The sequence below is a fragment of the Puma concolor genome, chromosome B3 (genome assembly GCF_028749965.1).
Source record: "Puma concolor isolate L17-30 chromosome B3, mPumCon1.1.hap2, whole genome shotgun sequence".
Taxonomy (NCBI): domain Eukaryota; kingdom Metazoa; phylum Chordata; class Mammalia; order Carnivora; family Felidae; genus Puma; species Puma concolor.
In genome coordinates this window covers 111,632,384-111,659,389 of record NC_141672.1, presented here as the reverse complement: position 1 = coordinate 111,659,389, position 27,006 = coordinate 111,632,384, and the positions used below count along the sequence as shown (strand labels likewise).

The 27,006-nt window shown below is 56.9% G+C and overlaps 1 protein-coding gene across 3 annotated transcripts; it reads right to left on the bottom strand.

Moving 5' to 3' along the window:
- Positions 1 to 195: 195 nt before the first annotated feature.
- SKOR1 (SKI family transcriptional corepressor 1) lies at positions 196 to 11,051 on the bottom strand. Of its 3 annotated transcripts, none has more exons than XM_086711033.1 (9): positions 10,966 to 11,051; positions 6,449 to 8,651; positions 5,241 to 5,331; positions 4,199 to 4,306; positions 3,606 to 3,677; positions 2,170 to 2,244; positions 1,856 to 1,930; positions 1,277 to 1,342; positions 196 to 755 (listed from the first exon to the last, which is right to left on the bottom strand). In XM_086711033.1, exons 2-9 carry the CDS (start codon positions 8,639 to 8,641, stop codon positions 661 to 663), a joined length of 2,775 nt encoding a protein of 924 aa, XP_086567159.1. In that variant the 5' UTR covers positions 8,642 to 8,651; positions 10,966 to 11,051; the 3' UTR covers positions 196 to 660. The 3 variants fall into 3 exon arrangements, with proteins under 3 accessions (XP_086567159.1, XP_086567161.1, XP_086567160.1); XM_086711035.1 differs by lacking the exon at positions 10,966 to 11,051 and adding an exon at positions 8,873 to 9,032; XM_086711034.1 differs by lacking the exon at positions 1,277 to 1,342.
- Between the last annotated feature and the right edge of the window lie 15,955 nt (positions 11,052 to 27,006).

Here is a 27,006-nt window from a genome sequence, read left to right as displayed (position 1 = left end):
TCTCCCCACACAGGCTCAAGGTGGTCTCCATCTCGTGAGTCAGTTGTCGCCCTTTTTAAAGTGCTGTTACATCAAGAGGTTACAAGAAAAAATAGACAAAACAAAACCCAAAGGGGAATGCAAAACGGGACTGGAAGCAGGTCCAGGAGAAGGAAGCAAAGTAACTTACAGCATAAATAAAACCGAACCCAATACTGAACCAAGAGAGACTCACAGTACATTTATATCCATTGCACATAGCCACTTTGTCATTAGGAACAAGTTTCAGAAGTGGACGGGACGGGGGGCGGGGGGGGGGGGGGGATGGGGGGAGCGCGGGGCCAGCGCCAGCGAAGTTGCTACATTGTGTACACAACTGGGGGTCCGAGGCTGTATGAGGTGGGGGGAGGCCCCCTTACCCCTTTCTTACCCCCTTCGGTCCATTTAACCCCATGAGGTCCGATGCCCTGGAGTTCAACCGTGGGGCGAGGTGGTATTTACACTTGGAAACGGAGAAGGGGCCCTGGGCCGAGGCGCCCGGGAGGAGGGCGGGCGGGCGGGAGGCTGTATTTACATCGGTCGTGTCCAAATGGCTTGTTCCTCGCTCTCGGCCGCCGCGGCCGCGGGTATTTACAAGAGAGCAGCATGGCTTGAGGGCGCGTGGGCGCGGCCGGGCCGGCCCTAGGGCAACAGCGGGGGCTTGAAGGAGCAGTTGCCAGTGCAATGGCGGGGCGTCAGCATCTTGCAGGAGAAGTGGTGCAGGGCGTCGTGGGCTTCTGGAGAGACAGTCAGGCGGGCAAAGCTGGGCACCTCTCCTGCCTAGCCTCGCCGGGGAGGCCTACCTTCTTAGTCCACTCGCCTCCTCCCCTGCCCGCCCAGGTCTCACCCACCCCCTCCCGGCTCAGGGGTTATCAAGTGAGCGGATCAGAAAAAGGTAGGAGGCTAGGAGTGAGAACCTGCGGTGGTTTAGAACCACTGCTCGGGTTCAACAGCCCCATTATACAGAAGAGGAAACTGAGGCACAGAAAGAGGGAAGTCAATCTGCCCACGGCCAGATTTGGATCCCTCGGCAGATTTCCCAATGCCCAGGGCTCAAGGGGCTCTTTCTCCCTATTCTATCGTTCTAGAATTATTTCCGCATTAAAAAAAAAAAAATCCCATTTCCCTCCTTTCAGGTAGACCTGGCCTTCCCCTCTCACTAGCCCCGCCATTTACTTTTTCATTCATTCACTCACTCATTCATTCACTGGCACAGCCAGAGCCTGGCAACCCTATCTTTGTTCCCCGGCTTCCGCACCTTTTAATTTCTGCTGGATAGCATAGCGCGCCTTCCGCTCTTGATCGAGTTCGTTACACAGAGTGTCTGGAAGACATGGGGAGGGGCCAGTGAAGAAATGAGACCACCCTCCAGCCGGCCGGGGTCACAGCCTGGGCCTCACCCTCTCCCCAGCGCTCAGCCCCCTCGAAAAAACAAATCCGGGGGACCGAGGGAGGGAGCATCAGTGCTCCAAACTGCAGCCTGGCGGAGGGAGGAAATGGCCTGGGATGGCGCTTAAAGGCAGACGGATCTAACCAAAATTAAAGCAAACTTAGGCATTACTTCCCAGGTAATTTTACGCCTCGATTTTTAATTTAGAAACCATGGAAATTGCCGCGATAAGAAGTTCAATCACTCCATGTAATGATGCCTGCAAGCCGTTTGCTGGGCTCGCTTGCCATTCTGAGGCTAATCAGAGTATACAAAGGATATTAAATAAAAAAAATAATTGTTAAATTACCTTCAATTTAAATCCAAATGACTGAGCCAACATTGCGGCTCCTGCCAGACGAGAGGCAGTTACGGCCCGTGCGCGCGCTCACCTGACTCCCGTCTTACCTCTGACAATTTGCAGCTGTTGTACCATTTCTTCTCGATAAGCCAATTCCCTCTTCATTTGATCCTGAAAATTATCTGTGCAAATTGATTAAGTGAGAGCTGTTAGGCACAGCCCCCTCCCTCGGCCCCATTTCCCCACTCCCCTCCCCCACCCCCACCCCTTCGGTCTGCGGCCTAGCGGGAAACCCTGGAAAAGGAGGGTTCCGCGGCTCAGGCAGGGCGCGCAGCCGCAGCTGCCAGTCCTGGGGTCCGGGGGCGTGCGGGAAGAAAGCTCTCGCGCTGAGGTGGGGTGAGGTGGGCCAGGAAGGGGGTACCTTTGAGACTCTGAAATTCTCGCTCCAGCTTCTTGCGGAGCTCCATTTGCTCCAGGAGCAGTTTTTGCAATTCGTCTGCGAAGGGCCGAGAGTGTGAGGTAAAGGAGGGTGTGCGGGACTCAGGCCCCCCTCCCCAAGGCGCTGCAGGTCCCGCCCTGGCCAAGAGCCCTGAGATGGGAGTGGCGGAGTGGTGGGGCCTGGAGGCACAGGCCCTCCGCACTGTTTTCCCATTTGCTTCCAGAGAATCTGGACGAGGAAAAAGGGCCAGGAGCTAGGTTGCCCAGGAGAATTAAATTCAGGTTTTGGGCTTCTAGGCTCATGCTAACCAGCATGGCATCTGCTTTAAGTTGTTCCAAACTCCCAAACCTTAGAAGCTGGCCCAGGACTTGATTTACCCCTCCAAATGACACACCCCATTCCTCCCTTCAACAATACAGAGCTGGGTGAATCTTGTCAAGGACTTGGTCCCCTGCCCTGGAAAAATACATATTTTCACAACAGTTTGTTCACAATTTCAGGGGGTCTCAGGACCCCAAATCCATACTAAGGGCCCTCATATAAAGCACCAATGATTTGAAAGTAATTGCATAGCCTGTTAAATGTGTAACCAGGAAGAGTGGAAGACCACCACTGCTTCCCCCCCCTTCCTACATCAGTTTCCAAGGCCATCCCTGGACCGTTTGAGGGCAGGGTGGTGGATAGCGGGTGGATGTGGAAGGCACCGTTAGTGCCCTCAGAACTAGCTACAGAGGAATGGCAGGGGCTGCCCTGACCAAGGAGCTATTGGTATCCAAGTCCTCCCTGTGGGGGAGGCTCTCTGAGAAATCCCACCCCTAGCAGGTGCTGAGGAAACACAAAAGTGGGAGGTAGCGGAGCAAAGTGGGGTTAGAGGCTCCCATCCTCTGTGCCTCAAGCCACATGCTCCCCCATTGCAGATGAAGCAGCTACCCCAGGATCCCATTCCAAAAACATGCTCCATCGCCACCCCATTTAGGGTGTATTGAGGTGGGGCCAGAACGCCTTAATTCCAGGAAAAAATTAACCTCTCAGACTCCTAAAATAAATGCCTCTTTGCAATCTTGCTTTTCAGAAAAAGTCCTGTGTTCCAGTGAGGTTGGGAGACCCACATTGCCCTATCTGATTGTCATATGCATCAAGTTCTGAGAATTATTACTCATTTCTCTTTTTTGCTGGGTTCTTCAGACAGGCTAGCCTCAGGAACCCAAACTTCTGATGAAACTCTAGGGGTTTGGTTCACTCTCCCCACCCCACCCCCTCCCCATACCTCTGTGCCAGGATAATGTGTCCAGAGGATTATCCTTTGCACTCAATGAAAACGGATTTCCCAAGAGCCCTGCCTTCCCATGCACTCCCTTACAAGAAGGGTTCATCTCCCCGAAGCACAGCGTACCCCCATTTCACAGATTTAACCTCACCTCTGGCCAGGTTCTCGATATCTTTCTCCACTAGCTGAGTTCCTGTGACATCCAAGGTGAGCCCATCTTCACCTGGGATACAAGGGCAGGTAAGAGGGGTTCTCTCCTGGGAGAGGCCTTGGGAGGGGAAGGATGAGCTTTCCCGGAACCGAGCTAAGTCAGGGAGCTACTACAGACCTTCTACCTTTAGAAGAGTCAGTTACAGGCATCCAGTATTACCTACCTTCCAAGCTATCATTTTAGAGGGTGACCCACTGAAGGAGAGTGCACCCAGGGAAGGTAGGCTATCTTAGGGCAGGAAGTATATACCCTTTGACCTGCTTCATGTGGGTGACGGTGTCTCTCATTTCCTTTTAGGACACCCCCTTCGCTTCCCCCAGAAGAGCCCCAAACCCACTAAGGAGGAAAGCCCTGGCCTGCACCTCGCGGGCGCGCTGTTTAAATATGTATCTGCCAGTCGCACAAGGGGACCAGCAGCCGCTTGCGTTTGATCGAAAGCCTTCCTCAAAAGCCAAGCCCAAACCTGTGTAAACCTGGGAGACGTGGGCCCCGGCTTCCGGGTGGGGTTGGTGCGTGAGGGTCCTAGGGCTCACCTCGGTCTGTATTTGCGGGACTTGGCTGGGAGATACTCCTTTGGTCTGGATAGGATTTCCTCGTTTCCAAATCGTCGGCGGTCGAGTGATTGTCTTCCTTATCTGGTTCTTAAAGGCAATAAACCGAGTTTCAAGGAGAAGCAAAGAAACCGTGACCCCGATACGGCCAGAGCTGCTACGGTCGGGGCGCCCGAGCCCTAATTAAAAGCGTCGTGGCCGCCGCTGCTTCCCGGCTGTGCGCCTGGGCTTGCACCCTCAGGCTTTGGGCCGGGCACCCCCTCCCCCGCGCGCGGTCTGCTCATCCCGCGCTCCACGCCCCCTCCCCAGCCCCTCGGAAAAGAACAAGACGAGCAGCCGAGCCCACCAGGGACGAGCGACCTACATCGCGCGCAGATACTGGGGCACCGCGAGCGCGCGTGGCCGCCGGGTCTGCCCGCGCCGCCCCCGCCGAGAACGCGGCCCAGGCTGCGAGCCGCGCGGGGTGGCGGCGGGGGAGACATCCTTTCGGTTCGGCCTGCCGGGATTTCCGAGGCCCTCAGCCCCTCCTCTTCGAGCCACGGGGGCCCGGCGCACTTGCAGGTCTCCCCCCGGGTTGGGTCGCAGCCACCGCGGGCTCTTCTCAGGTATCCAAGCGCGCAGCCAAGCTCCCGCACCCTCCGCCCTAACCTGGCTTGACCACAGAGGACCTCGAGGCCCCAAAAACTTGGCGAATAAATGAGAGGACTGGAAAGAGGTGCCAGGCGTGGTTTTAAGAAGGATTTTATGAGGTGTATGTGAGCGTGTGTTGTGTGGTGGACAGGGAGGTTTGTTGTTAAGTGACCAAACGATGGAAGTTGTTAGTTCTCTCGCTTAGCTTCCTTTCCCTTTCTTTTTCTTTCCCTCTCCCTGTTTTTCTCGCTTCCTCTGCCTCTCTTTTTCTCCTCTCATCTTCCCTCGCAGCAGCACCCCCCCCCCACACACACACACACAGCCCTGTCCCTCCGCCCGCGGTCCCCGCGTCACATTGGCCAGCGACCTCGGCAGGGGGGCTGAGGGGCGTTACCGTGGGCCTCGGGGGTGCAGAGGTAGGAGGCCGCGGGCCCCAGCGCCGCTGCCGCGCTCTTCACGTGCTCGTCCCGCTCTGGCGCGTACACCTGCGGCGGCCGAAAATGACAGGCGGTTAGGGGTGTGCTTGTAGCGGCTCAGGGTCCCCCAGCCCTGGCCGCGGCCGAGGGGGAGCCCTGAGAGGGAGGCGGAGGTCAGCTAGCCCGTGGGCCCCGAGGGCCCTGGGCGGCTGTGACGCACGCGGCGCAGCCTGGCTCCCTCGGAGGCCACAGCAACGTTGTAGTTTCAGGGTAATTATTAGCGCCCTCGAGAAAATTATCAGAAAGACAAAGCGGCTCTCAAGACAAGAGCTGTCCAAAGCCGCCGCCCCCCCTTTGCCCACCTCCTTTTCGGCATCTTCCCACCAGCCCACGCCCAGTCCCCGCATAAATGACGCTTTTTGCATCCAGCTAATGATTTGTGTTTTAATAGACCCAATGGAAATAAATGTACAGGTGTGTGCACCCACTTTCAAAAGGCCAACGACTTCGGCTTAGTTGCACAGCTTCGACCCGAACCCGTGGTTCAGACAACTTGAGAGCCCCTCTCCCGCCCTGCACGCCATCTCGACAGCTGCTACCAAATGAACCCTGTGGTTCCCCAGGCCGGAGTTCAAAGGGACTCAGAAAACTACAAGTTGAGGTAGAGGAAGATTCCGGAACCCCGCACTGCTGGGGCCCGGCTTGAGGGAGAGGCGGTTCTCTCCTCTCCTCACCAGCCCCTTCGTCCCCGGGACTCTGATCTCCATCTGGGCGAGTGTGCCACGGGCCCGGCCTCGCAAGCGCTTTTCTCTGGCTTTGGGTCCCTTTTTCTGCTCCCCGTTCTTTCCCCAGATCCCTTTTATTTCTGTGTTACTGAGGTCCCGGCCTGTCTCTGCGCCCGCCCCCCCCCCCCGCCCCCGCTCCCAATCAACAAAAACACTGCACACTCGTTTCTCAGGCCTGTCTCCCCCACCTCCGGATTTTCTGAAACCCTCACTCACCGGGGCGAGGGGGTCCCAACAAGTTCCACAGCGCTGGGCCTACTCAGAGCGGCTGGGGCCTACCGCTTGCACGCCTGCTCAGAACATAATCCCCGTCCCTAACTTGTCCAGTGCCTGCCCCACATCCCGAAGGTGCCGAGGGGTAAGCGGGGAGGCGCCACCAGCAAGGCGGGCGCGGGGCTCACCTTGGCCGGCGCGGGGCCCCCCAGCGGCCCGCAAGGCTCTCGCAGCTCATAGCCGCCGCTCGGCGGGCTCCTCTCAGGTCTCCGCACCACGTCGTCGGCAGCCAGGTCCCCAAATGTTGACCTGCTGGCTGCGGGCAGCCCCGGGCGGCGCCGGGAGCGGGGGCTGCCGCCATCTGGGGAGTCTGTGGGACCGTCGGCGCCCGAGGAGGTGGTAGACGGGGGCCCTACAGGCTGGTCCGCGTCCTGGCCGCCTGCCGTGCTGGGCGCACTGGGTGCTCCGGGATCCGCCTCGTCCAGAGCGCCCTCATCCTCGGGGAAGCGGTTGGACTCCACGTCCACCTCGGGCTCGTCAGCAGTGTCCACGTCGGGCGAGGCGGAGTGGTAGCTGGAGCTGCCCTCGCTCAGAAAGTCTGGGCTCACGTAACCGCCGCCGGACCCTGCGCCCGGCCCTGGCCCACGAGCCGGCCCGGCTCCATACGCGTCGCGGGCGCTACCGTAGAGCTTGGCGATGCTCTCGGCGTCTTTGACCACCGGTCGGAAGGCCGACACGTAGGAGCCTTTGCGTGCAGGCGGAGGAGGCGGGGGCAGTGGGGCCAGGGGCGGCGGCAGCGCCTCGTCCGCGCCGTCCTCGTCCAGCGGCCCGCGGGACAGCGCGCTCGGGCAGCGCTCCTCTGAGCCCAGGCCGCCCTCCTTGGCCGGCTCGGCACCGTCCAGGGACTCGGGGCCGCCGCCGCCGGCAGCCGCCGCCGCCGCCGCGGCCGCCGCCGCTACAGCGGCCGCCACCGCCTTGGCTTGGCTCTGCGCGGCTGGATAGGGCGGTACCGGGAGGCTGCCTGCCGCCGGCCAGAACATGGGAAACGTCGGGTACACGGTGGCTGCGGCGGCCGCTGCAGCCACGGCCGCTGCGTCCTTGGCTGCCCCAGAGGGCTGGTGACCCCAGAACATGGCGCCGCCACCAGGGCCAGGGCCTGCCCCCGGGGGCAAATGGCCGGATCCTGGCCCGCCCGCGCCTCCGCCAGTGCCCGCGCCTGCGCCGCTCCCGGTGCCTGGGCCGCCCTTGGGCTCGCCTGCACCTAGCACCGGGTCGTCTTTTTTGGGGCAGAGGCCGAAGGCCGTGGGGAAGCCATAGGGGTGAGGGAAAAGCGGCGGGGGCAGTTTCTGCAAGAGGCCAAAGCCCTTGCTGGGCACTGGGATCACTGGGTAGCTGCGAACGCCGGCGCCGCCACCAGGCCCTCCAGGGCCCGCCGGGCCGCCGGCTCCCGCCGCTAGACCAAGTCCCCGCTGCGGATGGGGAGGAGGCGGCCCAGGAGGTCCGGTAGCCTCGTCTTCGCCGCAGCGCAGGCTTTTGTGGGGCGGCGGGCCTGGGGCCATCTCTGCGCCACACCCGGGGCCGCCCCCGCCGCCAGCACCGCCCTTCCCCTGCCCACCCGACCCGCCATTAGCACCGCCGCTGCCGCCTCCTTGCAGCGAGAAAGTCCGCTTGCGCGTGCCGCCATTGAACATGGCCTTGACGTCCTCCCAAGCGTGGCTCAGTTCATCTGTGGCCGACTTGTCACTGAGTTTGAGGTGACGGCGCCACGAGTTGAAGTTAGCGGCGTCGGGCTGCGTATACTTGGCGTCGGGTGTGCGGTGCGAGTGGAAGATGAACTTGTTAGGCGAGAAATACATGCTGCAGTAGCCGCACTTGATGCACTTGGCACGCGAGCTGTTGTAACGCGCAGGGATGAAGCTGCCACGCGAGCCCCACGCGCACTCGTGCACCACATCGAAGGCGAAGTTCTCGGGCAGCTTGGGTGGCTTGTGCTCGCCCAGGAACGACTTGCACAGACGTTCGGCCTCGCGCTTCGTGATCATACCGCAGCGGCGCGAGGAGATCGGCATGGCCCCAGCCCGACGCAGAATCTCCAGTTGCACGGGCGTGCACTGCACGCACGTGATGCCCAGGGCCACACGGCGGTTGTGGATCTCATTGTAGCTGTAGTTCTTGAGGAGAGTGTTGGAGATCTGTGCCAGGCACAGGCGTTCCTGGCCGTCGATGACCAGAGACACGATAGGCACCCCGTACAGCGACGTCTCGCCCACCTGGTTGGGTTTGAGAGCGCTGGAGCCTGAGTAGGGTTGCAGCTCCTGCTTCGAGTTGGGTGAGGAGTTGCCCTCGCGCCCCGGCCCCAGCTGAGTGGTGAGAGCCTCCATGCCGCCGCTCCTATGAAACAGAGAAAGTAGAGAGCAGTTGAGCCATTTTCAGCACCACCATGGCTCGGGCCCGCCCAGCTGGGCGCACCGAGTTGGGCGCGCCGACAAACTTAGCCACGGGGAGTCCAAGCTCATTCTCCCCTGGACGGGAGCCTTTTGTTATTCAGACACGCGCTGGCGCCACAACAAAAGCCCCTGGGGTTTGGGGGGAGAAGAAGGGGTAATTGAGACCTCAGGATTGCCCCGGCAGCTCGGAAACCAATTTTGTTTTCGGATTGTGCAGGAAGTGGGGCCCAGAGACGGAGAGTGACTTGCCCAAGGCCACACAGCAAAGCCATTGCCTAACCCAGGGTTCGTAACGTCCAGATCCTTGAGCCTTTGGCTACCCTTGATGCCTGCCCTACCCGCCCGGGTCCTGAAGCCTGGACTTCGGGGACAGGCTGCCCCTCTGCTCAGTCGCGCATGCACGCGGGCGGGCGGGGAAGACGCAGGGAGGGGTACGGACCGGGGGAGGGGCGGTCACTGCCCATCTCCAGACAGCAGGGGGCGGGGGGGGGGTGGGCAAGGAGAAGGAGGAGGGTCTCGAGGCCGTGGCGGGGGCGGGGGGTGGGGAGGGAGAAGAGGCTGAGGCGACCGCTGTTCGCGGTGCTGAACCCGACTCTCAAAAGCATGCTGTGCGCGCCCAGCCCCAGGGCTGCCCCCACCGCACCCAGTTCCGTGCGGAGCAGGCTCCCTGGGATAACAGCACTGGTTTCCACAAACCCGAGCTTCTTCTCTCACGCCCGGAGCCTCGCCTTCGTTGAGCAGAAAGGTTCCGGTTGGATATACACACCGTTTTCTTTCCAGCCATCAGTGGGACCAGGGTCACGCAGTTCCTATCCATATTTTCTGCATTTTTAGCTGCGTTCCAGACCAAAGCTGGTTTCCATCCGGGTCAGCGCGTGGGGACAGAGAGGTTCTCAGGGAACTTTCTCAGGAGCCACTTCGCTTCTAACCGCCCACTCCCTAAGTTTTCCTCCTTCAGATTTGCCTTTTCTGCTCAGGCCAAATGCAGTCTCTTCTGGCTCTGGGCTTCCTCTGGGGGGGGGGGGGTGTCGTCTCCTCTCTGAGTATACTTCAAGCCGGGCTGTCCGGGTTCATATGGGTTGAATGGGAATCCTTGCTGGTGTCCGAAGCCACAAAGCTTCAGGTCAAAAGTTGCTGCCGGTCCTGCGCTTTGATCTCTGGCCCAGGAAGGGAGGCAGAGCCTCCCCCGTGGACCTCAGAAGCGAGAGGACCCACGGATTGATGCTTGGGGCCCTCTATGTCGCCTGGCCCAGCCACGTGTGCTCAGACACCGAAGTCTCCCATCCGGCCCATGGCTGCAGGCACTCCTGAGGCCCAGGCAGCCCACCCCCGAGGGCTCCTCCCCTAAACTCGTCAGGAAAGGCAAATCCATTTTCAGAGGGGCAGCTCCAGGCAGACTGGGGATCCGAGTTCAAAAGCCTTCATCGAAGACACTGGGATCTTCTGTCTGTGTCTCTCCCTCTGTTTGTTTAGGTGTCCCTCATCTGTCGATCTTATCTGTCCCTGAGCTGTCTGTCTCTCCCAGCTCGCTCCTCTTTCTCCCATCTGTCTTCATACCTTCTTCAAGTATCAAGCTATTTATCTGCTATCTGTCTGTTTCATCCTTATCTCCGCGTATCGAATTGAAACAAGTTGACCCTCCTTTCGCCTTGAAGTGCCTTGTAACATCTTAGGAGGTAAAAAGACTGTCCTAACTCCCCGACTGAGGGGTCTGCAAGGCAAGCCCAATAACCCCCTGAGCAGCTCTCAGGCGGGCTGGGGAGGTGACTAGGGCTCCGCGACTCTGGGAAATGACGATGTCTTCTCGGTTTCCCGAAATCGGCAAGTGTGTCCTGCCCGCATGCAGTGAACGGAGCGCCTCAGAGCAGAGCGCGTCCTCCCCAAGCTGAGGGTCTGGGGGCCCCGCGAGGTTTTCCGAGTGGAGGGGGCTCTGGGCCCCAGAACCAGAGGAAGGGGGAGTCTTAGGAAAGGAACCGAATTTCGAGGGCCAGAGCGGAAAGCCCGGGCAATGAGCTGTACGCAGCGACAAGGAGCAGCCGCCAGGGCTGCTTGCGGAGCCCTCTACGGCTCCTGGGGCTTGAAGGGGTGAGCTTGGAGAGGGCGACGAGGCGGGAGGCGGACAGCAGTGGGAGTGAGGCGATGGAGTCTTTAGGTATAATAATAAAAACAACATCCACAAGAACCCAAATACGAACTAAACGAAAAAAGCTGTAGGGGTAGGGCGCGGGGGCGGCGGGCGACCGGACGCTGGTACTCACCGTGCGGCGGCGGCTGGAGCCGGGCGAGCGGTGAGAGGAGGTGCGCGGCGGGCGGAGCGGCGGGCGGGAGTCCGGGATCCGCCGGGCTCTCCGGGTGACGGCGCGGCCCCTCCCCGCGCGCGCGCACAGCCGCGCTCCCGGGCTCCTCGCGCTCACACCCGCGGCCCCGCTGGCCCCTCCCGCGCGGCGCCCGCTCTCAGCAGGCGCGGGACGCCAGGGCCCCGGGCGCGAAGATGTGTGCCCTGCGCCGCTGCCCCCGAGGCCCCGGACGGGCCCGGAGCGGAGGCCGAAGCCTGGAGCGCATGGCGCGGCGACGGGCACGGCGCGGTCACAGCCTGAGGAGCGAGGCCGGCGCGGGGCGGGCGCGCCTGACAGCTGCGAGCCGAGGCGCCACACCCACCGCCCGCGCAGTCTCTCGCGCCCTCCCGGGGTCCTCTAGCCCGCGGGCCACGCGCCGCGCCCGCCGCCTCCTGCAGCTCCCGGGCCTGCGCGCCCCAGGTAAGCGGCCGCACACCTGCGCCCTGCGCCCGGCACCTGCGGCCCACGCTCGCCAAAGGGGACAGGATGGAGGAAGGGCCCGCAAAGTTTGCCTCCAAGGATGAAGTGGGAAGGGCCCAGCACTCCTCGCCTAGGGACCAGGAGCTCTCTGGGCCAAGGCCGGATGATGGGGCTAAGGAAGGCTCTGAAGGAAGGGGCGCGGGGAAGGGCATCACTTTTGGGCCAAAGCAGTGGAGCCCGAGATTGGCCCTGGGGAGCCAGTTGGGTAACCAGCGGCCAGTTGGGGAAGAGGTAAGGGTGTAGGCTATGGAGGGGGCAGAGGGGGAAACCAACTTCCCCACCGCCTCTGACTTGGTTGGAAGGCGTCAGGACAGCTCCAGCCTGGGAAGGAACGACTCCTTCAATGAGCAGTGGACTAGGGAATTGGATTTGCCCCCTCCCCGCCCCTGCCTTGATTGCCTCCACCAAAAGCGACCTGCCCAGGGCAGGAACTAAGTCATAGCTTGGAGTTACCTGGGGTAAACTATTTTCTAGGTGGCTGCTAGAATACTCTCTAGCTCTCCTGCTAACTCAGTTTCCCGGTGGTAGGGGTTTAGCTCCCCGACGCTACAGATGCCCCTTGGCATCTTCTTTCTTTCTAAAGCTCCATTTATCTCCACCCCTCTCTCCCTCTGCCTGTCGGTTTCTGTCTTCACTATTCTTTCCCCCCACTACCCGTTTGGGTCACCGTATTCTCCCTTTCAATCTCTGTCTCTACTTCATTTGAGTTACCAGTCTCACTCCTTCCCTGTTTGTTCATACCCGGGCGCCCCCTCACCGCCCCCCCATGGCATTAACTGTCTTTAATGGACACGTTAATTAAACTGTAATTAATCATACTGTCCAGCCTAAGTTTGAACAATTACCCTAATCAAACAGAAGTTAATAATGGCAGCGATGGCCCGGGGCGGGGCGGGCCGCCCGGGCAGGGGGCGCAGCGGCCACTGCGGCTACCGACGTTGGCAGCAGCGGCTAACGCAGCCCGTCCTTGGAATCCAAACGGCGCCATAAATCTTCCGCGGCCAGCGGCGCGGGGTCGCCCTCTCCCCCGCCCACTCGTTTTCCTTTTCGCTCAGGGTTATGGGCCCTCTCCCCTCCTGCAGTCCGCCTCCTCCGGGGTTCGTCACTCCTTCTCCACTTCTCGAGCTTTTTTCTTCTCCCCTGTCTCGCAGGGACCCTAGGAGAGTCCTCTGGGGGTGCGAGCGGATTGTCCAGGCCTCGCCCTTGGAGAGAGGGGTCGGCTAGGCCCAGCCTGATTCGTCTGTCACCTCCTCCACTTGGCTAACATGTTCTCTGAAGCCTCAAAAACTGCCCCCAAGTTTGAGGGTTCTGTCTCCTTCGCGGGGTCCCTTGCTCTTTCACCTCCCTCAGTTGCCATCTTTCTCTCTCTTGGATCTCCTTGCCTTTCTCTCTTTTCTCTCAGAGCCGGCTCAGCCCTTTTCTCTGCCTCTGGCCCCTCTGTTAGTGCGTCTTTCTCAGGCTTCGCCTCTGTCCTGCTCTAACCCTCCTCCCCCCACCCCGCCCCCCATGACACTTCCCTCCGAGGAAAAAAGGAACCTATTTTCCGTCCCAGTCTGAGAGCCACCCCCAGCCTCCACCTGCTCATCCCCCCTCCCTCCGCCCGGCCTCCCCCACCCCATAATTACAATCCCGTTCGGTAATTATTCTTAGGCTCCTAATGATTTTTTAAAAGGCATCTTAGAATTCGGTGTGTAGTGACAACGATCGCTGAGCCAGGACGCCCCGGGGTGGTGGTGGGGGGTGGAAGTGGAAAGAGGAGGGGCAAGGCCTTCCTGTCCGGCCTCTATTGTATTGGGAGGACCAACAATGCCTCTAGGGCTGGTCTCTAGGGCGTTTCCAGCAGCCGGCCCCAGGGCCCGCCGGGGACTTCTCAGACAAAAGTTGTTTCCCCAGGTTATGGCACTAAGGGCGTGCAGGGTCGCCCTTGCATCTCTGTTCAGCACCAAACCGCGGACAGCTCCCTGCACCTGAGACCAGCTCCGTGGACCCACGCAACGCTCCCTCCAGGGTCTGAGCTGGAGAAAGACTGGAGGCGCGTGGAGACAGGCTGGGGAGGCGACATCGCTCGCTTGAGGGGTAGTGGTCTCCGGGGAGCGGGTCTCGGGGATCGGGCCTGGCTCTGCTCAGGACCAGCGTCTAGTTGGTTAGTATGACCGCGAACCGCATTTTACAGTTTGCAGAGCCAGTTCTCACAGAGCCAGTTCTACAAGGGAGTAGGTAGGGATTACTTATTCCCATTTTACAGGCAGAAACTGAGGGCCAGGCAGTGAAACCCAACCCACCCAGGTTCCTCGGTCAACGAGGGACGCAGGCTGATCTCCCAGACGCCAAAAGGTGCCTTGCACGCTGCTGGGAGAACCTCGCTTAGTGAGGGGAAAATAAGTGCAGGGCGGCGCAGGTCACCGGGAGCTTTTATTATCATGCAACACTTCGTGCGGAGGAAACAGGCCTACCAATGCCAGGTCACTTGCTCAGGGTCAGGCAGCCAGTGCAGGGCAGCGCTGGGACTTGAACTCAGGCTCAGACGCGAGAGCAGGGGACCCGTCTTCCTCCGAGTGGGCTCTGGATCCCGCCGCCCAGTGCAGAGCCTGGGGATCCCGCGGCACTCCGTGCCCTTGGTCTTTCTGACCCCCGTTAGCGCGGATTCTCTCTTTTCTCCACTGCCGGGTGGCACGAAGGTCAGAGAGCCGGAGTCAGGATCACGTGCTCCCCCCACCCCCTGCCCGGTCCGCTCTGCCTCCGCGTCCCAGGCGTCGCGTCCACCCCGCCCGGCGCCCGGCGCCCATTCCGGCTCCGGCATGGGCTGGGGCTAGGCGGCCGCGCCTTCTCCGCAAGCACATATCTTTTACCAGTTGAATTAACGGCAGTTTTCGTCAGTTAATTAGGTTTAATTTACATAATTAGTACAGTATAAAGAGGATTGGGGATAATCATGGGGTACGTAGCGCTTACTGTGTAAACACGTATTCTGAATTAAAAATCAGATGTAATTAAGGCGCGCAGGCCCTGTTTAGGCAGGGTTTTAATTGTAATGAATTTCTAATTAACACTCAATGATTGCCAAATGCAAAGGGCTGTAAAATTTTCTTGTAGTTTTGCTAATTTATTGTTTACTTAATATCTGGATATTAATCCGACGGCCAGATAGACCCGAACCCCGTGCGGCGGCCTCGGCCAGAGCGAGTGAAGGTGGCTGGGCGGGGCCTGCTGGGCCGCAGCCTGAGAGCAGAGGTGTGGTCGAGGGGGAGGCAGGGGCCACCGAGCAGGCGCGAAGGTGCTCAGAGCTCCCGGCCCAGTTCCCTCTGGGTGCAGCCAGGAAGCCTGAGGCTCTGGCAGCGCCAGGACTTGCCTGAGGCTGCGCACTCTCCCCCTCGCTCAGACAGAGGCCAGACCGGCACTCCCTACCGGGCGGAAGACTCCTAGCTCAGAAGGCGCAAGGAAGTTGAGGCCCAGATCCAGTTCTACTCACAGCTTGAGTGAGGTGGACCTTGACTTGGGCTCAATATCTGCCTACATCTGTAGGAAGGGCACACTGACCAGCATCTTTTGAGAGTGAAGGATTGGCCGATTTAGGAGGCTCAAGAGCCCTTCAGGTGAACATCTTTTTTTCTGGAGCCCTAGGGAATTAGTTGGGAGTGGGGGCTGAGGGCCACTGCTTGAATGTAGTATCCCAGAGCCAGGCAGACTTGGGAAAGGTTTAAAGGTCATGGGGCCTGGTTCTGCTCATCCTGGGGGTTGCTCTGCACTTGGGGAAGCAAGTTAGGCTGGGAGGGCCTAAATGGGGAGCCCAGGACCAGATTTATTTGTCCCAACCAGACATAGAAGCCCTCAAGACCTGAGCAGAGGTATATGGAAAGAGGGTGGGTGAGTAGCTCAGCTGACCCCAGGACTCCCTCTCTCCCAAGATCTCTAGTTTGGGTCCCTGCTCATATCCCAGATGTCCTCCCCTGCAAGGGCTTCCCTCTGATCAGCCCTAACTTAGCTACAAGTCTCTTTCCAAGGTCCTTAGCACAGGGGAGACTCTGTGGGCATGTAGACATTTCCCACCAACCCAAGGAAACACACCAAGAACATTCAACGGCACCTAGGGACTTCTGACCCACAAAGTAGGCTGCGTTCACTTGTTTCCAGTGTCTGCCCTTCAGAAGCCTCTGAGCCGTCTCCTGAACACTACATAGGGTCTCCTCTAAACCTGCCTGCTTGCCTGGGCCTCATCCCTCTGTCTCGTAGTGTTCTATTTTCACCCTTAGATTGCTCACTTGTTAATATATCCTGATTAGTTCTTTGTGAGTGTTTTCTGAATCTCGTATGGGAACGTTTTGTTTTGGTATTGTATTCCCAGGGCCTAAAACGGGGTCTAGCACATAGTAGGTGCTCAACATGTTTGTTGAATGATTGAACAGCGTTTGAGCGTAAAGGCTGAGAGCCCCAGCCCAGGTCCCAGTTGAGTTGCTGGCCAAAGTGATTGAATGGTATCCTTGGTGTCTAGAGGCCAAATGATTCTTCAAGAGTAAAAGGTTCTGTGCTCCCTGGTGATTAGATCTAGGAGGTCCTGGGGTTCCTCAAGGTTCAGGCACAGCTACTCAGGTAGAGTCCCCCAAGGCTTGTTCTCTTAGAAGGTGGGGTTAGGCCCTGGCAGGTGGGAGGTGGGACAGCTGGCTGAACTCTCCCTGGTTGTAAGGGGCTTCCTTCCCAGGGCCTCTTTCACTCTGCATGGTGGGGGAGGGCTGGAAAGAGGACAGACTCTGGAGCCAGCAAGACCTGGGTTCAAATCCCAGTTCTGCTCTGAGTCTTTCAACCTTCATCTGTAGAGTAGTCATCTGGGTGTTACAGAGATGTCATAACGATTAAACAAGTGGCTGGGTGTGTGGCACATAGCCAGGTCTGGGACTAGAGTGAAGTACCTAGGGTGCAAGATTTAAGAAGACATTCTCTTTCTGGGTCCTGGAAATCCTTTCCCTACTCCCAGCCCTGCACAAAGCACAGGGTGCAGAGAGGGTGCCCAGCACACACGAGTCTTCCTCTCCCAGATAGCCTCAGATCACTTCCAGACAGCTGCCTGAATATTGGTGGAGTCCAGTCTGCTTCCTGGGACAGGTCAAGCTTTGTTGAGGTATAATTCACATACTATATAGTTCACCTATTTAAAGCCTACGATTCCATGGTTTTTGTATACTCAAAGAATTGTGCAAACATCACTTTTAGAACAGTTTTACCACCTCAAAGAAAAACCTTGTACCCATTAGTTATCACCCTACAGCTCCCCACCTTCCCCAGCCCTAAGCTACTGCTACTTTCTGCCTCTATATATTTGCAATTCTGGACATTTCATTTAAATGGAAACACATAATATGTGGTCTTTCGTGACCGACTTCTTTTGCTTAGCATGTTTTTAAGGTGCATCCATGTTGAGGCACAAATCAGTGCTTTATCCTTTATCATTGCCAAATAATATTCCATTGTATGGGAATCCCATATTTTGCTTATCTGTTCATCTATTGATGAACATTTGGGTTGTTTCCGCTTCTTGGCTGTATTGAATGAGGTTGGTATGAACATTCATGTGCAGGTTCTTGTGTGGTTGTATGTTTTAATTCTCTTGGATATCATCTAGGTGTGGAATTCCTGGGTCACGTGATAACTCTAGGTTTAACTGTTTAAGAAACCATCAGACTTTTTCCAATGTACTGTACCATTTTACATTCCTACCCACAATATATGAGGGTTCTGGTTTCTCTGCATCCTTGACAACACTTATTATTGTCTTTTTTATTACAGCTATCTTAGTGGGTGTGCTATAGTGTCTCAATGTGGTTTTGACTTGTATTTCTCTCGTGACTAATGATACTGAGCATCTTTTCATGTGCTTATTAGACATTTACACATCTTTTTTGGAGAAATGTTTGTTCAGGTCCTTTCCCCACTTTTCCAATTGGGTTATTTCTACTTTCATTATTGAATTGAAAGAGTTCTGTGTATATTCTAGGCACAAGGCTCTTGTCAGATACAAGTTTGGCAAATATCTTCTCTTCTATAATTTGTCTTTTAAGGGTGTCCTTTAAAAGCAGAAAAGTTTTTACTTTTGATGACATGATTTATTGGTTTTATTTTTTTGCCATTTTGGGCTTTTGGTGTCATATCTAAGAACTCTGCTAAGCCCAAAGTCATAAGATTTACACCCACATTTTCTTCTAAGCTTTATAGTTTTAGCTCTTACGTTGAGGGCTATGATCGATTTAGAGGTAATTTTGGGGCACGATGTAAGGTAGGGATCTAAATTCATCCTTTTGCATGTGGAGATCCAGTTGCCCCAGCACCATTTGTCGAAAAGACGAGTCTCTCCCCATTAAATTCTCTCAGCAACCTACTGGCTTTTCGGGTCTGGCGAAATGGTTATCCTTCTTTCCCCAGGAGAGATGGGGTCTTCCCAGAGAAGAGCTGCTCCCCCTCCCCCGGCCTCCTCCTTCTGCAGCTGTAAATGGGAGTTCTCCACAACCTCACAGGAATCAGGAACCAGTCTCCAGCTAATAGTGTTGAGGCTTTTCCCCTTTCCCCATTGATGATTAACTTCTTCCATCTGGCTCCTGATGTGTGTGGCCTGTGCCTCTTTTACTACGTCGGCCTGGGCTGGAGTGACTATGGGGTGTTCTGTCTCTCTTACCGAGGAGTCCTCAGAGAACATAGCCTGCATCTGACAGGGAGGAAGCAGCCTTCACCTCAGGGCAGGTATGGATTTAAATCTTAGGGTTACTGCTTCCTGGTTGTGCGGCTTTGGGCAAATCACTTCACCTCTCTGTGCCCCCGCTTTCTCCATTGTGAAATGGCATGCTGGCATCATAGGGTTGTTGGGAGAACTAACTGAGATATGCCAAGGGCCCAGCACAGTGCCAGGCACACGGAGGGGGGACTCGTTTCCTTAGTGGTATCACTGGAAACGGTAAGGGGATCTTACTCCCAACACCACCGCTGCCACCCCAGCCCTCGTCCTCTCTGTCCCTTTACCCTGCTTGATTTCTTCACAGCAGCCGTCCTCACCTGAAGTTATGGCATTCTTTTTTGTCTGTCTCCCCTGCTGGAACATGAGCTCCTCGCTCCCAGCCGTGTCTCCAGCCCGTGGCACACAGGAGGTGCTGAGGAAGTATTTGATGAATAAACAGTGTCTCCAGTGCCTGCAGTGGGTCCTGCTGGGGGATCAGAGAGGCCCCGGTGCCCAGATGGGTGAAGCCCCGTAAGGGCCCAGCCTCCAGGGCTCAAGGAGGGGAGTGGAGCTAGAGGTCTGAGGGAACCTGCCTCTTGAAGAATAAGAGGTGGCGGTGCCGGCTGCCTGGCACCGGGAGAGAGTGTGGGGGTGTGGGCTGGTCAGTGGGGAGGGCTGCTAAGGGTGGCAGCCTAGAACGTGTGCGTTGGAAACTGTGAAGGGATGTACCCACGGGAGGGTTCGTCCCAAAGGCATTTGGGCAGCCTGGGCTGGAAGACGAAGAGGAGACATCGTTTCAGTTTCCTAATGCTGCTCTAACAAATGACCACAGCGTTTTAAAAACAGCACGGATTTATTATTTTACAATCCTGGAGGGCAGAAGTTGGAAGCGGGTTTCACTGGGCTACAAGCAAGGCATTAGCAGAGCTGCGTTCCTACTGGAGGCTCTAGGGAGAATCCGTTTCCTTGCCTTTTCCAGCTTCTAGAGGCCACTTCTATCCCTCGGCTCCCGGTTCCTTCCTCCATCTTCAAAGCCAGTAGTAGCCTGGCATCTTCAAATCTGACTCTGCTGCTCCACTCCTGCCAGTCTCTTCTACTTTGAGCAACCCTTGTGATCACACTGGACTGACCTGGATAATCCAGGATAATCTGGGGCGCCTGGGTGGCTCGGTCAGTTAAGCGTCCGACTCTTGGTTTTGGCTCAGGTCATGATCTCACAGTTTCATGGGTTGGGGCCCCGCATCAGGCTCTGCGCTGGTAGTGTGGAGCCTGCTTGGGATTCTCTCTCCCTCTCTGTTCCTCCCCCACTTGCACTGTCTCTCTCTCAAATAAATAAACTTAAAAATAATCCAGGATAATCTTAAGATTATTTAAAGGTTAGTTGGTTGGCAACCTTAATTCCCCTTAGCCATGTTAACATAATCTATTCATAGTTTCTGGGTATTGGGAAGTGAATTTCCTTGGAGGGGGGCTCTCATATTTTGCCTACTACTGAGGGAGGGAGGCAGGCAAAAAAGTGGGAGGCCACAGGGACTGGGGAGTGGGTGTGTGGGGCTGTATGTGTAAGTGGGGCAGGGGTGCCTGGGAGGAGGAAGCCAGCCCTTTTGTGCATGTCCTGGTCAGCATCAAAGATGACTTAATAATGACACCAACAACCCATGAGGTGAGTGTCATTATCCCATTTGACCAATGAGGGAACTGAGGCTCAGAGAGGTTAGGTATCCTGCCCAGGGTCACACAGACAGCTAGGATATGGGCCCAGGTCTGTGTGACTTCAAGCCCATGCCTTTCATTGCCACATTCCACCACCTCCCCCCTAGGACTGCCAAAAAAGGGCCCTGGAGGCCATGGGGTGGAGGAGAAGGGCGCCATTTGCATGTCAGAAGACTCACATTGAAGGCTGCCTCTCTCACTGCCTTCCTGACCAAGGTATTTAAAATATTTTTAGGGGCGCCTGGGGTGGCTCAGTCCGTTAAGCGTCTGACTTTGGCTCAGGTCACCATCTTGCAGTTCGTGGGTTCAAGCCCCGCATCCGGCTCTATGCTGACAGCTCAGAATCTGGAGCCTGCTTCGGATTCTGTGTCTCCCTCTCTCTCTGCCCCTCCCCCACTTGCGCTCTGTCTTTCTCTCTCAAAAATAAATATTAAAAAATACAACTAAATATCTTTAAAACAAATTATGATTACAAAAATAAGGAATCTGAGGAGTACCTATACCCCGTCACAGTGCAGCATCTATTGGGATCTTGTTCCCAGGAGGCAGGAGGGCAAGGCCACCTCACTGAGTTGGCTGTAGCCCTGCCCTTCCCCCTCCATTTATTTAACTGCTATTTCCCCTGAATCACCTGAATGCCCGGTGCTTTTACCACCCCCCACCCCCCGCCCCCCTCCCTGCTCCTGCCTTCCTGGGCTCTCACTGGAAGGAGGCTGATGGGTGGGGTAAGAAAACAGATAAGGATAGCACAGCGAGGCCAGGCACTGATGGGGGCTCTGGGGCCACAGGGGAACAAGTCTGTCCACCCCCTTACCCCTCCCTCCTTGGAACTGCATTTCAGCCCAGCCTTGGAGGATGAGTAGGAGTTAGTTCAGAGACAAAGGGGTCATTGGGAAAGGTGTCGGGGCTAAGGGAAGAGCCTGTACAATGGCTGGGAGGCAGAGAAGACTGGGTTCATTCGGGAAGCAGAGCATCACCTCCTGTGATGGAAACATGGAGCGGGAGACAGAGGCGGGGTGATCATGCTCCACCCTTGCAGGGGTGCTGAGAGGACCAGATGAGGCAAGGAGAGGCTGAAAGCAGTATGCCGTGCTCAGCTATGCTGTAACAAAGTGTTATTTCTTTTTTCTCAGAACTGAAGTGATCTGGACCAGGGGACTCTGGGTACCCCCGTACCCTCTTTTTCCATCCTGCTGCCCTCACTGCTTTTCCCAGCGTGCACCCCCACTGCTTTCCCTACTATGGTCCCTCACCCCCGCCAAAGTTGGGGGAGGATAAAGAGCACATCCTTGGGAAGAACCTTCGGCGCAGCCAGACTTCCCCCGACTGGATGCCTTTAACTAAGTCTGTGGGCAGGAGAGACTTTTTATCCCTTGCAAGTTAATGCAAACTGTTAGGGAGATAAATAAATGACAGGGCTGCCGATGGACTGTTGGGCTCAAAGGAGGGAAATTTGTCTCACTTTAGAAGAAGGACCTGGAGGGCTCAGCCCCATCGACTCGTTCATTGTGCTGTTATCTGCCAGAGAGGTGGTGACACCACAGCAATTAAGACAAACTTTAGTCTATAAGTTCGCGCCTGCAATCTCTGGCTTCAAAACAAGACAAATGATACCGCCAAGGGAGGAAACAAAGTCTTTTTCAGACTCTGTCCAAAGTCACAGCAAATATTTGTAGCTGTTCAGCAGAAAATTTGTCATTACGAGGCCTGGGCTCTGCCACCCCTACCCCTGCCCCACGTTAAAAGGCATCTCGGTGGCTTGCTTCAACCCAGGCTGCCTCCAGGACTCCGTCTGGCCTCCCCCTGAGGGGCCTCGCCCAGCCAGCCCTGCCCCACCACACCCACCTGCTCCCCAGTTCATGAGCACCCCTGGTGGATCAGGGACACAATGTCTGCCGGCCCAGCCTCACCACTGAAGGCTGGCTGACTTCCTCCCGCTTCCCGTCTGCTCCTCCCGCTCCATGCTGGCAGCTCACGCCCACGGAGGACCCGGCTCGGGGACCAGGCCCTGCTTCTGAGCACCTGGGCTCCCCTGCCAGCCCCTCCCCACATCCCCACACCTGCTGGCCTTGGCCACACGCACCTCAGCGCCGAGGCCGGCTGCTTCCCACCTGCTCGTAGTGGAAACACCCTGACCCTCAGTACAGAAGTTAGGACATGGTCCAGGTACAGTCCTGGGAGTCCACCCGCCCCAGTGCAGTGTCAGGAACCGCTGGCCGCCTGGGCTGTGGAGAGCTGTCAGCGCTGGCTCCCGCCTTGTCCTCCAGTTCCCACTGCTGCACAGCCTCTTCCCAGCTTGCCCGGCACTGCCCTCCCCCTCCTCCCTCCTCCACCCCACGCCCACAGGACTCCTGTCCCCTGTTCTCTCTCCCATCCTCCCTCTGCACCGAGAACAGAGGCTCCCAACTTGATAGGGCCCAGACTTAGCTAAAGGATGAAGCTCTAATGGGGAATCTGAGCAGTCAGTGGGACAGACCTCTTTGAGGTGGCATCATGGCTCTCTCTGGGCTCCCCCAGCCAATGTGGAGGCAGCTGTCCATCCCCTTCTTTTATTATTTTATTCTATTAATTTTATTTTATTAAAAAATTTTTCATGTTTATTTTGAGAGAGAGAGAGAGAGAGAGAGAGGGAGAGAGAGAGAATGGAAAGAGAGAGAATCCCAAGCAGGTTCCATGCAATCAGCACAGACCCGATGTAGGGCTTGATCTAATGAACCGTGAGATCATGACCTGAGCCAAGATCAAGAGTCGAATGCTTAACCCGCTGAGCCACCACCCAGGTGTGTCTGCTCATCCCCTTCTGACCAACCTGTGTGATGGACAGGGTCCGGGAGAGCTGCCAGCCTGCCTACCCATCACTCCTGGGATGTCGCTTTGAGGTCATTCTCCAGCCTTCAGTCGAGGGTACACAGACCTGGAAGCATATGCCTTCCTGAAAAGGTGCGGGCATGGTCAGCTGGAACACAAGGTCCTAGGTCCTTGGCCTCCAGACAGGGCCCCTGCAGCCATCCTTAGCCAGGTTATTCAGCCCACCTTGCACTTGCCTGCCCATCCCCGACTGAGGTGGGTTCCTGGCTGGAGGCTCTGGGTCATACTGCTCTGGGCCACAAGGCATTGTCTAAGCACATCTGGGAAGCAAGGATCCCACGTTCCTCCCTCTGTCCCCTTTGCTTTTTTGGAGGATCTCTAAAGTTCTGGGATTTTGTAACCTTTATTTCACAGTTGGGAAAACTGAAGGACAGAACCAGGAAGGGACAGTGGGCTGAGTGCCAAAGGGCCTCCTTACCTCCAAGCCAGGGCGGCAGCACCTGCTTCCCAGGGTGACCTGGGGACCCTGCAAAGATGCTTCTGTCCTAGAAACACTCCCCTTCAGGCTCCCCTGAGGGTCTGAGAGGACGGAGGCTGCATCTAATGGGGTTCTGGTCTCCAGGAGGCTCTGGTTAGAAGGCAGATGGACTTTACTGAGGGTTGGAGCAAGAGGCCAGAACAGGACAGTGACAAGTCCTGGGGAGAGGGGGCTGCCCCAAGGGCCTGGGACCTGAATACCCCCTCCTTCCATTCTTCCAGCCTTCCCTCCCACACCTTGGAGCACCTTCCCCCTGCCAGCCCTGGCCAAGCCCCGGGGAGAGAGGAGTCAGACTCATCCCTGCCCTGGAGGGGCTCACAGTCTGTACCCAGAGAAGGCTTTAAATAAAGAAGCTTCCAAGAAAAGGTGCCATTTGAGAGGCCTGATGGGAGGCATGGGAGTTGGCCACATGGAGGAGGGAGGGGGAGATGGTTGGGGTGACATTCTGGGCAGAGGGAAGAGGGGATCTGCAAAGATCCCCCTCCAGCCAGGGGGAACGTTGCAGGAAAACCCCCCAGTAACTGCCCAGTTCCCCATCTTCCCAAGGCTTTGAACAGAAGGAAACTGAGACCTTGGGGGCTGCCCCAAGGCAAGGGCTTTCATCATGGGGTCCAGGAGTGAGAAGGCTCCAGGGGGTCCAAACCTTGGTTGTGAACAAAACCTGTGTGTGTGCATGTGAGTGCACATAATTCTGGGACAGAGTGTGTTACTTGCTTGGGATGCTTGTGGGGGTAACCCAGGCTCCAGAATATCAGGGCTGGGAGAAGCTCCAGGATTCAGTGAAATCAACACCTGCATCTACTGAGGAGGAAACGGACACTCAGATGGAGACGTACTCTGTCCGAGTAGCCAGAGCTTCAGTATGCCCTCCAGAGCAGTGTCTCCCAGCGCCATTGGGGGGTGCTCTGCCTGTGCGACCTGCGGGCTGGTCACAGAGCAGATCCCTGGGCCCCATTCCCCCAGGTACTCTGTGCACCAGTGTGTGTGTGTGTGTGTGTGTGTGTGTGTGTGTGTGCAGTCTCTGTGCTAGATGGAGGATGGAGCACATGTGTGTGTGGGAAGCTGACTTCCGGAGCTGTGGCTAAGGGTGGGGTTGTGAGTTCCAAACCATGCTTTGCTACTGACTTGCTAGGAGACCTCAGGCCATGTCTCTTGGCCCCTCTGTACTTGTTTCCCCATCTGTAAAATGGGCAGATTAATGTTACCACCTACCTCACAGGACTGTCGTGAAGATGACCGTCGCAGTAAGCCCTCAGCATGGGGCTGGCATGGAAGGCCTGCTCGTTTTCTCTACCTCCCCTGGCTTCCGATTTAGGCAGGACAGGCTTGCTCGGTGCATCTTCTCAAAGCAAGGATGAGCGTTAAGCCTGGGTGGTGGCTGGTTCACGTTCTGGGGTGGTTAGACCCCTCTGGGGAACCCCCGAGCTTTCCCCACTCCCTGAGCACCTCTTCCTTGGAAAGGACCTGGGGCCTGAATGCCCCTCCTTCCATTCCATGCAGCCCTCCCTGCCCTGAGCACTGACTCAGGGAGCAGCAGCCTTGATGGCCTGGGCCTCATCCAATTCTGTGACCTTCCTAGCCCCAGGCAACAGCAGGTGCTCAGTAAGAAGATGGGCGCTCAGTTTGAGGCTGAGGGGCAGCTGGAGGCCGTCACCACCTTGAAAAGCGTTACTAAAAGTACGACTCTGATCCTGCAGGAGAAAACAAAATGATGCCTCATGTAGGGTGGCTCCTTCACGGGCGACAGACTGAGCATGGGCTGGAAATCACAGGCCAGCCACTTCAGCCATTCGGCCAACAAACATTCACTGGGCACCTGCCAGGCTGGGCTCTGTTCTTGGCACTGGGAATACCGTGTGAAGGGAACAGATCTGAATCTCCGCCCTTGTGGAGTGTACATAGGGGGCAGGAAGCGAGGAGATGGCAGATAAATTGTAAAAGCAGTGGTTTATCACACAGTCACAAATGCAGTGGAGGAAGATGTGTAGGGAAAGGGAACAGGAGTCCCAAAGAGGTTCGGAGGGCTGCAATGATATATTTAAGTTTATTTTGAGAGAGAGCGCGCAGTGGGGAAGGGCAGAGAGAGACGAAGACAGAGAATCCTAAGCAGGCTCTGCACTGTCAGCGTGAAGCCTGATGCGGGGCTCAATCTCGTGAACCGTAAGATGATGACCTGGGCCAAAACCAAGAGTTGGACGCTTAACGGACTGAGCCTCCCAAGCACCCTGGAGGGCAGCAATTTTCAATAGGGTGGTCAGGCAACTCAATGAGATGCCATCTGAACATAGCCCTGATGGGTGTAGAGGTGAGCCACGTGGTTATGTGGGTGAGAGTTGTTCTCACGCCAAGTACAAAGGCCTGTGTTCCCTGGCATACCAGTTTCCTGTACCTTATCAACAAAATAATTGTGTTCTGGCTCAATGCAGCATGAGCTGCGCTCCCGCACGTGGTGATACAAGGATTCTGGCTCCTTCCACGTGTGGCTCAGCCCCTCCCACCACAGCCATTTCCGACTGAGCAGGAGAGAGAAAGTGTAGTGGAGAAGGCACCTTGGCACCTACCTTAAACTTCTTGGCCCTGAGGCAACATACACTCTGTTCTCTCATTCTACTGACAAGCACTGGTCACGTGGCTCTCTTAAACGCAAGGGGTACTGGGTGACGTCCTCCTGGGCTGGGCAGGGACTTCCCAGCAACAGCCCTTCACTGTGGAGGGAGCGTGAACCTCCCAGGGTCTGCTAGATGTCTCTGCCACAGCCCTGAGTGGGGAGTGTGCCTGGATGTCCAAGGATCAGGGAGGACACCAGGTGGCTAGAGTACGCTGGGGGTGACCGGAGTTGAGGTCAGAAATAACGGGGGCAGGGGCCCCTGGGTGGCTCAGTCGGTTAAGCATCCGAGTGGGCTCGTGTCATTATCTCATGGTTTGTGAGTTCGAGCCCAGTGTCGGGCTCTGTGCTGACACCTCAGAGCCCGGAGCTTGTCTTTGGATTCTGTCTCCCTCTCTCTCTGCCCCTCCCCTGCTTGTGTGTGCGCTCTCTCTCAAAAATAAATAAAACATTAAAAAAAAAAAAAGGAAATTAATAGGGGCAGACTGTAGGGTCACACAGGCCATTGCTGGGTCTTTGGCTTGTCCTGTGGGCAAGCTGAGCTCTGCTGGAGGTTTGGAGCAGGAGAGGGCAGCGGTCCCCCTTGTTTTCACTGACTCCCTCCAGTGGCCGTGTGGCGAACAGACTGCAGGGGCAGGTGGGAGTGGGGAGCATGGTAGGAGGCTGTTGCAGGGGTCCAGGTGTGGGGCCTGGGGTAAGGACAGGAGTGGTGGAATTGATACATTTTGAAGGTAAAGACAACAGTCTTCCAGGTGGGCTGGATGTGGGGTGTGAAGGAGAAAGGAGTCAAGGCCAAGTGCCAGCATGTTAGCTTGGGTGCTGGGAGTACAGAGATGCCATTTACTGGGATGGGAAAGTGGTGGAGGTGGGTCTGAATGTGTGTGTGGCGTCAGGAATCTGCTTTTGCGTGTGGGAGATGCCACTTTGACCTGCAAGTGGAAACCCAAGCCTCTCTGAGCCTCAGTTCCTTGCCTGTAAAATGGGGGTAACCACACTTACCTGGGCAGGAAGATTCCCGGAGAGGATGGCTGTGAATGGCCCGAGATGAGTGAGGTTCGCAGGGTGTGGGGTCAGAGGCAGTGATGGGCAGCTTGCTGGGGGAGCCAGAGGTGGGGCGTGGGA